This window comes from Plecotus auritus (genome assembly GCF_963455305.1).
Source record: "Plecotus auritus genome assembly, chromosome: 1".
NCBI lineage: Eukaryota > Metazoa > Chordata > Mammalia > Chiroptera > Vespertilionidae > Plecotus > Plecotus auritus.
The window spans coordinates 165947358-165960970 of record NC_137770.1 but is presented as its reverse complement, the minus strand read 5'-3'; the positions used below and the strand labels follow the sequence as shown (position 1 = coordinate 165960970).

General features: G+C 42.1%; 1 protein-coding gene across 4 annotated transcripts in view; it reads right to left on the bottom strand.

The window, feature by feature from the left end:
• Positions 1–13613, bottom strand: part of DIP2C (disco interacting protein 2 homolog C) — a 421423-nt gene that overhangs the window by 154052 nt on the left and 253758 nt on the right. For all 4 annotated transcript variants that reach the window (XM_080656660.1, XM_080656661.1, XM_080656658.1 and 1 more), the window contains one exon: positions 6527–6736. In XM_080656660.1, coding sequence (XP_080512786.1) covers positions 6527–6736 — 210 coding nt within the window. The remainder of the gene's footprint in view (positions 1–6526; positions 6737–13613) is intronic.

Here is a 13613-nt window from a genome sequence, read left to right as displayed (position 1 = left end):
TGCTATCACCCTGGGATCACCAGCCCAGCAGCTGCTCCTGTGAGGAGCCAGAGGACGTGCTGATGTTGCAGTGACACACTGTACCCTGCTTTATTTTGATAAAGATCAGGACGGCAAGTTTTTGATGAGGCTACCTATCTTTGGGGGAGTATTAGAAAAGCCCTGTACATGACAGATGCTCAGGAAACACTTGTCGGTGGGTAAGCAAAAGTGGAGCTGGGTGGATGCTGCAGGTTTGAAGGTCTAAGATGCTCGCCAGCTCCAGGCACAAGGCCACTGGAGTCCATGTGTCAGAAGCGCTGTGTAGATTAAGAACCCTCATTAGAGCAGGGTTGTATCTTTTGAGCAAGAGGGCCCACTGTTCCTGTGATTGGTTCCTGCAGTACTTTAAATCAAGAGAACGGCAGCCATCCTTCCTGCCACCTGTCAAGTGTCACCTGAGCGCCCAGAGAGCTATCTGTGACACCTTCTCATCTGCCCGCCACGGGGTGGGTTCGGCTTCATCTGCCCTTGCGTGATGTTTGTTGTCAGCAGCTGACATGGGTTCCCCGTGAATCAGGAGTTGAGCTGGGCACACGAGGAGGCAGGAGGGAAGTGCAATTCCACCATCTTTCATGGCAGGATCTGCACGCTGCTCTGGCGCCATCTGTACCAGGGTTGCCACCTCGGTCCTTGACACCCACCCCCACCCCACACAGGGTTTTAGTCTGTTACTTGCCAGCAACCCCATTGCACAGCTGTTTTTGGCCATGACCATTTCAGGGTCCTGGCTGGTCTCCCTGCTGAACCCAACCTTGGAAATCGCTGCTTCCTCCACTTCTCCTAATGACACTGGCTCAGTCGGGCTCCCTGTGTCCTACTCAGGGGTTGACATTACCTACACCCAGCCCACACTGTCTGTTCAGCAAATGCTGCAGGAATAGTTCAAAGAATGAATTAAAGAGCACTTGACAACTTGATAAAATGCCTCCAGTTCTAATACCCGCTGTAAAGAATTGTTCTTTAATTCTAACTGTACGAACTGGAATCTGCAGGGTCATGATGATAAACCCCACTTTTAAGGCATGTTAATTATTTTTATGTCCCCAAATAACTTCAGCCCCCAAATAAAGAGAAGAAAAGTAGAAAATCTGGTTTTCATATGTAAAAAGCAACATGCTCATGGTTCACTAATTGGCGATGCGTGGTGAGTAACATGTTCCAAGGAACCCAAGTTTCCGTACACTAAGAATGCCCTATCCCAGGTTTCCTCAACTCAACCACTGCTGTCACTGAGAAGGTACCTGTGACCCAGGCCCTCAGACCACCTGGCCTGCCCAGCTGCCCCAGCTTCCTAAGATGACGTGACCACGCCCTCCACATGGTGGTGGAAAGCCAGCCCCCTGGATGAAAATGTGAAAGTGAACAAAGTTTAACCACAAGCCATGATCTGACAAAATACAACACGTGATAAAAGGAACATGCAGAGAGGATGAGGGGAAGAGCCAGCCCTTGTGGGAGTCGAGCATCAGCCCTGCTGCTGGGGACTCGGCTGGACCGCTCGCTGCTCCGACCCATCTCCCATTTGCAACCAATTGGAAGAAAAGCCTTTCCTCCTCCATTTCACCAGTAACTTCCACTTTCACTGGGTCTCATGGAAGGCACCTCACAGGGAAGCTCTAACTAGTGTCTTGACCAAAAGTGGCACATGACATTATAGCATGCGAGGACTTATCCTCTTATTCCTTTAATAACCACTCAGGAACAGAACAATATACTGTTTACCTTGATTCACCTTTCCTACGTGTGTGAGCATATGTGTGAATGTGTGCGTGATGTTTGTGAGTGTGAACTCATGAGGGTGTGTGTGAGCGTGTGATTGTGTGTGTGATGTGTGTAAGCTTGTGAGCATGTGTGTGTATGACTTTGAGTGTATGTGTGAGCATGTGAGTGTGATACTGATAATGGAGATTCACAGCTGCTTCTCAAATGTTCAGGCAAATCACCCACAGACTAAATCTGCAGATGGTTAGGAAAGGACTCAGAGGCCCTGGGCCAGCAGCTCAGGTGGTTAGAGGTTCGCCTGACATACCAAGGTTGCGGGTTCCATCCCTGGTCAGGGCACATACGAGAATCAACCAATGAATGCGTAAATAAGTGGAACAACAAATCTCTCTCTCTCATCAATAAATGAGAAGGACTTAAGATGTTCTGTGTTGAAACTTCCCTTTCAGCAGTGTCCTGAGAGTCAGAGTTGAGCTCAGGATTACAGAGGTTCTCACACCTGGAACTGCCTGCCTCTCATATTTATGCCATGAAAATCTCATAGAGACGTGAATGCAACTGAGACACATTTTAGAATTATAGGATATATGTTCTAATGTCAGAATAGAAACTTTCAACTTCAGACAACAGCTTCCTGACTTTTGTCCAAAAACTCAAATTCATGACAAAATGCTCTGTCACAAAACCCACAGAGGGGTTGTGACGGGGACACCAAAATCTTTATTGTTTATGCAAAGTTTCATTGCATTTTATCTGAGAAGAACTCCACTTCCACTTGTAACAAGCAATGGAACAAGAAGCTGAGGAGAAAGTGAGACTGCAGAGTGTCACACTGTCTCTGCCACCCGGCAGATTTGAGTCTGACTCCTCAGCTGGCTGCTGGGCATCCTGTCAATTGTCCAAGCCTCAGTCTTCCAACCAATGAATCAACCAATGAATGCAAAACAAGAACGCTACTCCTCTCTGTGGCAGATGGAGCTAAGTAACAAACAAGGCACCTTACATCCTGCAGTGACAGTCAGGCCCTGGTCCCAGACCTGAAGGCTTCTTCTCTGTGGTTTCTCCCCTTGTGGGGGGACCCTTTCCTCTCAAGAAAGAATCTTTGAAACTCACATGCAGAAAAGTGTAAATGGCCGTGTTACCACTTTCTGAGTTAAATGCATTTAAACAGTGGAAAAGCAGAGCTAAACAGATGGGTCTTCCCATGTATACCAAGGTGTGAGCAGGTCAGTGAGACATTCCTGCAAAATGGGGCACACAGTGGGTGAAGGGTTAGGTTACTTGTGGGTCCCCAAGTCATTACTTGGATTTTTAAGTATAAAATCCATATAAACAAAATCAATTTTGAGAGATGAAAATCCCTAAAGCCACTTTTTGGAAAAAGAGACAGGATCAGAACTGTGCTCTAACACCATCAACAGGGCTGCAAGACACAGGACAGTGAGAAAGAAGGGACATGGGGCGGAAGGGGCTGCAGTGGTCCAGACGGGAGTGCAGGCACCTGGACCTAGGGGCCTGGGAACAGGGGGGTGAGACGGGGGGAGAGAAATAAGGCTTGAAAGGCCATGAGCAGCCAAGCGCCCAGGATGTGGACAGAGAAGGTATGGGGGAGAGAGGAGCCAAGCACAGCTGAGGTCCTGAGCCCGCTCCTGGGTACAGGGTGGGGCCGATGAGCAGTGTTGGGAGGCACTCTGGGATGTGGACTGGTGAAGGACTTCACAGTGGAAAATGCAGATGTGTGAGTTAGGCAGGAGCAGGGAGCCTTGAAAGAGTTAGGCAGGAGCAGGGAGCCTTGAAAACTGGGAGAGGATGAAATGTAGAGACAAGGTGGGAAGAGGAGCCACCAGAAGGAGGAAGGAGAACCAGGTGTAGGGCATTCTGGAAAGGTGGAGATGACTGGTCACTAACATCCAAAGCTAGGGCTCACCCATGGGTGAGCAAAGATGCAAAAGAGCACAGCACTGAGCTAGCAGGTTTGGGAGGAACTGGAATCCATAATGAAGGTGAAAGGGTAAACTTCGGAAACAGGGAGCCTTCTTCCCCAGAAAAAAAATAAAAAAGGAGAAAGATATGGAGACAGATGCTTCCTAACTCCTTGTTTTCCTCCTACTGGGGGCAAAAAGGTGTCTGCAGACATTGTCCCAGCCCCTCACCATATGGGTTAGAAGTACAAAGTGGTGGTTTATTTTACCTCAAATTCCTTAAAACACACACCCACAATATTTTCCTATTTGTAGGCTTTTGATGCTGCCAATTCTCTGACTTTTACCTTCTTTTGTTTTGCCACAGGAATAAAAACTTTTCATTTTCATTTTACTATTTTGCTACTGCTTTCTTTCTAAAATGCTTTTCATATTTACAGAAAAGTCCCAGATATTCTAGGAACTTATCTTTGTGCCAATATAAAAATTACTTAAATGTCATACACTCACAAGCTATATTTAGGTTACATTGAACTTATGTACATGAATCACGCACCCTTTTATAATCTGGGTAAATTTAATTCTCCACACTATCATTTCCTCCAGCACTTCACACATAGATTCACAAAAAGAAATGAAATACAGTGATTAATTTGTTCAAAAGTATGTGTTGCTCTTGGTAAGATTCTGACACCTCATTGGAGGGGAAATGGGTCAGAGCACACACATCTGCAGGATTGCAGTGAGGGGCAGAGGTACAGGAATTCCACGTCTGACCCCGTGCAGGTGCGATAAAGCTCCAAGGCAGGACCTCGGCCACCTCTCAGGTTCCAAAACACACAGGAAGCCATTTTATTATCTAAAAATATTTAATGGTCACACATTTCTGTTTAATGTTTAAGTTGACTTCAAATAGAGATTCATAGTGCACATTAACCAGTGGCCATGTTACTGCAAATATCCGACACTGAAATTGAATAACACCACTTTGCATTTGAGTGTTACTTTAAAATATTTGGAAGAACTTTTCTATTTTCTCCTTTTTATTCACAACAGTTCTGAGAGATACAAAGGAAAGAAAGTATTACTCTTCCCCCCCCCACTACAAAACTAAGCCAGGGAGAAGTGACTTCTGAAGATGCCAGCCCGTTCACCTGAGAGGCCAGGCCAGACCCACACTCCTACAGGTCCTGCCTGTAGATACATGGTCTCATTTCTAATACCACTGAAATGTTTAAAAATCAAAATCCACAGCTGAAAATGGATCAGAACAGATCTGGGCATCATACTTGTCCCTTCTACATTAGGCAAGGACTCATTTCCCTGGCAAATGAGTGACATGCATACATGGGGGGGCGGGGAGAGCAAGAAAACGTGTACCTCACTGACCGATGACTGAAAGCCACACTGCTCAGACAATCCCTCTCTTTTCCTCTAATAATTCTTATTTAATCTCCTTTTCCACACTATTTCCAAACATCTCAGGCAATGCTTCCTAACTCTGTGCTTTTTCCAATATAGAGGATCTTACTCACCATAGAACCTACATGCAAAATGGCCCTGGCTGGTGTGGCTCAGTGGATAGAGTGTCGGCCACACACTGAAGGGTCGCAGGTTCGATTCCCAATCAGGGGCACATACCTGGGTTTTGGGTTCATCCCTGGCCTCTGTAGAAGCACATGTGGGAGCAACTGATCAATGTGTCTCTCTCACATCGATGTTTCTCTCTCTCTCCTCCTCCTCCTCCCTCCATCCCTCTCTCCCTTCCACTTTCTCTAAAAATCAATGGAAAAAGTATCTTTGAGTGATGATTAACAACAACAACAACAAAGTGACATGAACCACCAGAGAAATCTAAATACATACAGCAGAAAACCATAGTGATTAAAGACCTAGGATTCCTTAAATGGTTTCCGAAATCATGACAAACACACTTTAAAATTCCCTGTTTATTAGCACTATTAAAAATTTCATTTAGAAGCATATTTTAGCATAAATGAGAAGAAAACATGTAAACAGATACGGCTGCAAGTTTTCCCTAATGAACGAGTGCACTCCTTTATGAGCAGCAAGCTCTTGAATTCTAGCTGTAGGAGACATCTGAGATGGTGAGAAATACCGTATTTTTCTGTGTATAAGACACTCGCCCACTTTTTTCAATCAAAATTAAGAAATCAATAATTTAAACAGTTTGCTGGTTTTCCTCTTAAGGCCTTCTTCTTTTTTGGCATCTTAAGGAGTTGTTCTTCCTGTTTTCCCCACTGCCTGATCATATACTCAGTGGGAGGAGGTCCAAATTGTCTCTCTGCAGCTCTATTTCTATGCTCTTTTGCATAGCTGATTACATTCAGTCTGAATTCTGCAGAGTAAGACAATAGCTTACCAGTATTTATCTTTTTATTTTTTGACATCTTTATGGGCTCAGAATGCTCAGGTCTCTGTTGCATCCACGCACTCGCCACCTCCACCTCCAATTATGGCATCAGCTGATATCAGTAACAATAAGGCTCATGATTGGAGGAAGCCTGTCTGACAAGGTATGGGCAGCTACACACCTGCACAGCTCCCTCCTCGGCTGACTTCAGTGTATAAGATGCCCTTCGATTTTTCAGTCTAACTATTTAAAAAAAACATAGCGTCTTACACATGGAAAAATATGGTAATAAAACCAATGGTTTCACAAAACAGTAAAACCAGAGCACAAAGCAGACCAGGAGCCAGAGTGAGACTCTGTGGAATCCCAGGGCAGGGATTCTAATGCCGTGATGCCCAGATAGACAAACTTCTACTCTGGGCCACTTACACACAACAACGAGAATCACACAGTGATAGGCACTCACCTATGTGCGTCTGGGCCATGACATCGGCTAGCCTGTGGGCGGCACCGCTGCCCCCACTTTGGGTGGATGAGGAAGAGGTTGTGGAGGTGGTGGAGCCATGGATGGCCTGGCTGATCCAGTGCTCCATGTTGATGCTGCCCTGGCTGGAGGTGGGTGTCCCCTGGGAGTCACCCTGCACGGAGCCTTCATCTTCCGAACCAGAGGAGGTATCTGTGTGACAGGTGAGTTAATATGCAGAGAATTAAAGAAACACATCCCAATCAAACACCACTAACACAGATTTATTGCACACATGAACAGTTTAAGGACTTTTGCTTTGAACACTCTTGAACTTATACCACTTCTTGGATGAAGCCAAACATATTTGAATACACACATCTAGTGAGGTGGCTGAGGGCAGCATTTTCTCCGAGATGTTGAACCTTCATGGATTCCAAGTGAGATGTATGTAGCCCTCTAGGCCCGAGGTGGTTCTCTGAGCTATAATTTACTTTTAAGTTTAGTCTGAGTGCAAGACAACCATGCACCTCCCCAACGGGTGAGATATCAGTGAAGAAAATGGTGGAGGAGGAAGAACACACCTCACAAAGTATGCCTCCTACCTTCTCTAACAACCCATATGCTCAAAACCTTGCCCGCTTTGGTGAGAACAATAAATCATCACATTACACTTTATGATCAAACTAAACTTATTTATTTTTACATTCATTTTTAAATCGTTTTAATTTTTCAATTACAGTTGACATATTAACTTAATTCCAAGTGTTACTGAATTGGACATTACATAATTTACTAAGTGATCACCCCGATAAATCTCGTACCCATCTGACCCCATAGTTATTAGAATAAAATTGACTATATTCCCTATGCTGAACTTCATATCCTCATGACTACCCTGTAACAACCAATCTGTACTTCTTAGCCCTTTCCCATTTTTTCACCCATCCCCCAACCTCCCTCCCACCTGGTCAAAATGTTCTCTTTATGAGTCTCTTTCAGCTCTACTAGTTCATTTATTTTGTTGTTTAGATTCAGCTGTTGATAGAAATGTATTTATTGCCATTTTAATGTTCATATTCTTATCTTTTTTCCTTCTTCTTAGAGAATACCCTTTAACATTTCATTTAATACTAGTTTGATGGTGATGAACTCTTTTAGCTTGTTCTTGTCTGGAAAGCTCTTTATCTGTTAATTCAAAATAATGCTTTTGCTGGGTAATCTTGATTGTAGGTCCTTGCTTTTCATCACTTTGAATATTTCGTGCCAATTCCTTCTGGCCTGCAAAGTTTCTGTTGAGAAATCAGGTGAAGTCTTATGGGAGCTCCCTTGTAGATAACTGCTTTTCTCTTGCTGCTTTTAAGATTCTCTCTTCGTCCTTAACCTTTTGCATTTTAATTATAATGTGTCTTGGTGTGGGCCTCTTTGGGTTCATCTTGTTTGGTACTCTCTGCATTTCCTAGACTTGTATATCCATTTCCTTCACCAAGTTAGGGTTCTTTTCTTTTTTTCTTTTTTTTTTTTTTTTTGCAAATAGGTTTTCAATTTCTTGCTCTCTCTCTTCTTCCAGCACCAAATGTTGGTATGCTTGAAGCTGTCCCAGAGGCTCTTTATATTATCCTCATTTCTGGGATTCTTTTTTTCTTTTTGCTGTTCTAATGGGGTGTTTTTTGCTTCCTTATATTCCAACTCACTAATTTGATTCTGACTTCATTTACTCTGTTGATTCCCTGTAAATTATTCTTTATTTGTTAGTGTATCCTTCATTTCTGACTAGTCCTTTTTTATGCTGTTGAAGGTCTCATTAAGTTCACTGAGTATCCTTTTAACCAGTATTTTGAAATCTGCATAATGTCCAGATTACCTGTCTCCCTTTTGTTTAGTTCTTTTTCTGGAGGTTTGTTCTGTCCTTTCATTTGGGACATGTTTGTCTCCTCATTTTGGCAGCCTCCTTGTGTTTGTTTCTATGTATTAGATAGAGCTACTACATCTCCCAGTCTTGGTAGAGGGGCCTTATATAGTAGGCGTTCCGTAGGGCCCAGTGGGGCAGCCTCTTTGGTCATGGGCCTTCGCGTGGGCTGTGTGCACCTTCCTACTGTAGTTTAGCCTTGATTGCTGTTAGCACATAAATGGAAGGGATTTACCCCCAGGCTGATCAGCTGAAAGGACTGAAACCACTGACCTCTAACGAATGTGGAGGGTCATCTTGTGCAGGGACCCACCCCACAGAGCAGGACTTACTTCAATGGGGCTCTGGTGCCCACTGAGTCCATCCTTTGAGTGTGTTGCCTATGGAGGTGGTTGGATGGTGATGCTTCGATATAGTCTTTAGCTGTTCACTGGGTGTATTGGTCCTAAGGACTCCTAGGGGTTGCAGGCAAGGTCAGCTGCCGACTGTGTTCTGTCCGGGGACCACCCAGCATGCTTTGTAAAGTAACCTGCAGGTGGCTGCTATTTGTGCTGGGCTTACAGGTGCCCAGGAGCAGCCAAGCTGCGAATCAAGGGAGGCTACTGCTAATGCTGGGCGTAGGGTCACTTAGTGAGAGGTAGGGGAGATGCAGAGGCCAGATGCTGCTTGTTTGAGAGTTTTCAGGAAAATCTGAGCATGAGCCAAGACAGGCCATTCCTAAGAAGCCACTGGAAACTACTTGGGTGGCTCTAAAAAAGTCGGGTGGGATGGGGTCTCAGAGAATCACCAGACAGGGCAAACAGTATGAGCCAGGTTGATGGAGTCTCAGATATGGAGCCTGCCTGCCTGCCAGCTCTGTGGGTGGAGGGCTCATCAAAAGACAATGGCCTCGCCAAAACCGGTTTGGCTCAGTGGATAGAGCGTCAGCCTGCGGACTGAAAGGTCCCAGGTTCGATTCCGGTCAAGGGCATGTAACTTGGTTGCGGGCACATCCCCAGTAGGAGGTGTGCAAGAGGCAGCTGATCGATGTTTCTCTCTCATCGATGTTTCTGACTATCTATCACTCTTCCTTCCTCTCTGTAAAAAATCAATAAAATATATTCAAAAAAAAAAAAAAAAAAAAAGACAATGGCCTCTGCCAGCACTTTTGTCTGGCAGAAAACTAACCCCCTACCCCTCACCCTGATGCCAGGCAATTCAGTTCCTACCTGTATGTCTCTGGTGCCTTTTAAGCTACTGACCCAGTGGTGGAGCTCAGAGGGAGTGATTCCAAGTCTGTGCCCAGACCCTTTAAGAGGGACTGCCTGGGACTTCAGCAGCCCTCTGTCTTCCTCAGCCTCAATCCTCATTGGTTTTTATAGCCAGAAGTTATGCAGAATTCTCTTCCTGGCACTAGAATCCTGGGCTGGGAGGTCTGGTGTGGGGCTGCAAACCCTCGCTCCCAAGGGGGGACCTCTGTAGCCGAGATATCCTTCCCAATTTTTATCTACCATTCATGGGTGTGGGACCAGCTTTCCATGTCTCTGCCCCTCCTACAGTCTTGATGTGGCTTCTTCTTTATTTCCCTAGTTGCAGGACTTCCATTCAGCCAGATTTCAGGTGATGGTTGTTATGTAGCTTAGTCATAATTTTGATGTGGTTGTGGGAGGAGGCAAGCACCACATTTACCTACACCACCATCTTGACCAGAAGTCTACATTCATTTCTTATAATATTTTTAATCATGTATTTTTCTATCTGTGAAAATTGTATATATTAGATTGACATAAAAATCACTTTTTCATTAAAATTATTAAAAACTTTTTATTTAATAACTTTCACTTAGTAACAAGGTTTTAAAGAATGATTTACTGGTGAGCTTATTAAACTTCCATGTAATCATGACATCTAGAATCCTAACTATAGGTGAGTAATGTGAGATGCCAGGAGGGAAAAATGGCTGAGTTGATCTAGAACATTTAATGAGAATAAGAGAAGTGAGAGTTTATCTTAAATCAAGACATAAGACTTTTTTTTAACACAACAATATTTGTAAAGGAATTTATGCTAATATTTTATTATCATCATAACAGAACCTCAGAACCTTTTTAAAGACTTTTGAGAAATGTATCCACACCAGACATTACCATCTCCCAAGAGAGATTTTTATGCCCTTTTACAGCCAGTTTTTCATTCCACATCCTATCTTTTTACACACAAACCTACAGGATATTCATGACACAAAAATCCTCAAAAAATATTAGCAAACAGAAACAAGCAATGATAGTACATTATGACCAAGTGGTGACCAGGATTATACATATAAATGTGAATTAAAGTTGATTTGACATTCAAAAGTGAAGTACTGTTATATACCATATTAGTTTAATAAAGGGAGAAAAATCCCAAGTTAAACTTAAGCATCATAGAAAAAGTACTTCACAAAAGCTAATACCCACTCATGAGAAAACCTTTCAGCAAAGCAAAAAATACGAGGCGTTTTCCTCAACCTGATATAAAGCATCCATGAAAACCAACAGCTAGCACTGAATTTAATGGTAAAAGACTAAATACATTCTCCTAAGTTCAAAAGTCAGGCAAAGATGTCCCTTCTTGCCACTTCTATTCAATGTTCTCTGTAAGGTTCTAGACAGTGAAATAAAGCAAAACGAATAAATTAAAGGCATCCATATTGGAAAGCTAGCAGTAAAACTATCTTTATTCACAGATGACATGATCTTTGTATGTAGAAAATCCCAAGGAACATACCATAAAATTCTTGAATTAAGAAATGATTTTAGGAGGGTCACAGGATACAAAATAAAGACACAAAATATCTTTATATATCCATATACTAGCACTGAACAATATGGGAATTAGATTTTTAAAATTCCATTCACAAAAGCATCAAAAAAGATAAAACCTTTAGCAATATATCTAACAAAAAATTCAAGGTAATATCTAATAAAATCCTAGAGGCTTTTTTTTTTTTTTGAGAATTGACCGCTTATTCTAAAATTCATTTGAAAATACAAAAGATCTAGAAAAGCCAAAATAATTTGAGAATGAAGGAAGACTCCACTATCTAATTTCAAAACTTACTATGAAGTTACAGTTATCAAGTCAGTGATATTAGCACAAGAGTAGGCATATACTAGTATATGAACAAAACAGAACTAAACCCAAAATAAACTCTTACATTTGTAGTCAATTTATTTTTGACAAAGTTCTCAAGGTAATTTAAAGAGAAAAAGATAATCTTTTCAACAACTGTTGCTGGTCAACTGGGTATTCTCATATCAAAGCAAACAAATAAACAGAAAACAATACCTCATAGATCTTGCCTCACAACATAAACAAAAATGAATTCAAAATGAACCAGAGACCCAGGAAGAACAAAAACTATGAAATTTCTAAAACTTCCAAAAGCACAATTCATAAAACAATAATCAGTAAATTGAACTTTGTCCAAATAAAAACCCTTAAGCTTAAAAGGGCACTATTGTCTTCCTATGAGTAATGTAACAAATCACCACAATGTCAGTGGCTTACAACAACACGCATTTATTATCTTACAGCTCTGGAAGTCAGAACTCTAAAATCCAGGTGTTGGCATGGCTACATCCCTTGGAGACCTTAGGGGAGACTCTCTATTCCTTTGCCTTTTCTAGAGGCACCTGCGTCACCTGCACCCTTGGCTCTTGCCCCTTCATTTATCTGGTCCTACTGTTTGTTTTTCCTGATTTTGACACTCTTCCCTCTCTTATGAGGACCTCCTCTGCCCAGTTTTATTGATATTTTGGTAATTGATAAATTTATATAAGTTTAAAGTATGGCCTAATTGTTCAACTTATATTGTGAAATGATTACTATAATTAACTTTAGCTGGCATCCGTCATTTTACAGATACAATAAAAAGGCAAAAAAAATTTTTTTTCTTGTGATGAGAACTCTTAGAATTTACTCTCTTAATTTTCATATGTATTTCCTATAACAGTGTTAATTATAGTCATCACATTGTACATTACATGCCTAATAGTTTATCTTATAACTGGAAGCTGGTACCTTTGGGCCACCTTTCTCCAATTCCCTGTCCTCCTACAGCTGGCCTCTGGAAACCACAAATCTATCTCTTTTTCTATGAGGTTTATCCTTTGCGTGTTTTGTTTTGTTTTGTTTTTTAGATACCACATATAAGTGAGAGCAAATAGTATTTATCTTTCTCTGTCTGAATAAGGACCTTTTTGATTACAGTTGGTGCACCCTGTTAGTCCAGGATAATTGCCCATCTTAGGACCTTAATCATATCTACAAAGTGCCCTTTGAGATGTAAGGTAATATACACATTGAGGAATTAGAACATGGATATCTCAGGGGGTGAGGGTGAGGGGCATAATTCTGTTTACCACAGACACCACTAAAAAAAAGAAAGGCAAATCATAGTTTGCAAATTGTATATCTCATAGAGGACTTGTATTCAGTATATAAAGAATTCTTAACCAGTGAGAAGACAAAAAAACATTTTAAAAATGGGCAAAAATTTGAAGAGACATTTCACCAATAAATATCCTAAATAATAAAAGCCTAATATGCAAATTGACCGAACAGCAGAATGACCAGTAGAACAACCGGTCACTATGATGCACACTGACCACCAGGGGGCAGATGCTCAACACAGAAGCTGACCCCAGACTGCAGGCCCCAGGCCAGCCATGGGTAAGTGCCAGTGGGGGCCCCCTGATCGCCCCGCTGCTCACCCCGCAGATCAGCCCTGATTGCCGGCCAGGCCTAGGGAACCCTACCCATGCATGATTTCATGCACTGGGCTCTAGTATACAAATAAGCACATAAAAAGATGCTTAGCATTATTTGGCAAATGAAAATTAAACCACAATGAGATACCATTTCACATCCACTAGAATGACTATAATAAAAAATACAGACAATATTGAGTTGGTAAGAAACTGAAATCTTCATACATTTCTGCTGGGAATGTAAAATGGTGTAACAATTATGGAAATAATTTTGCAGCTCTTAAAAGTTAAAGTTACCATAACTCATTAATTTTACTCCCAGGAATCTACCCAAGATAAATGAAATTGTAAGTATACACAAAGACATGTACATAAATGTTGATAGCATTATTCATAATAGCCAAAGACTGGAAACAAGCTAAATATTCATCAATAAGTGAATGAATTA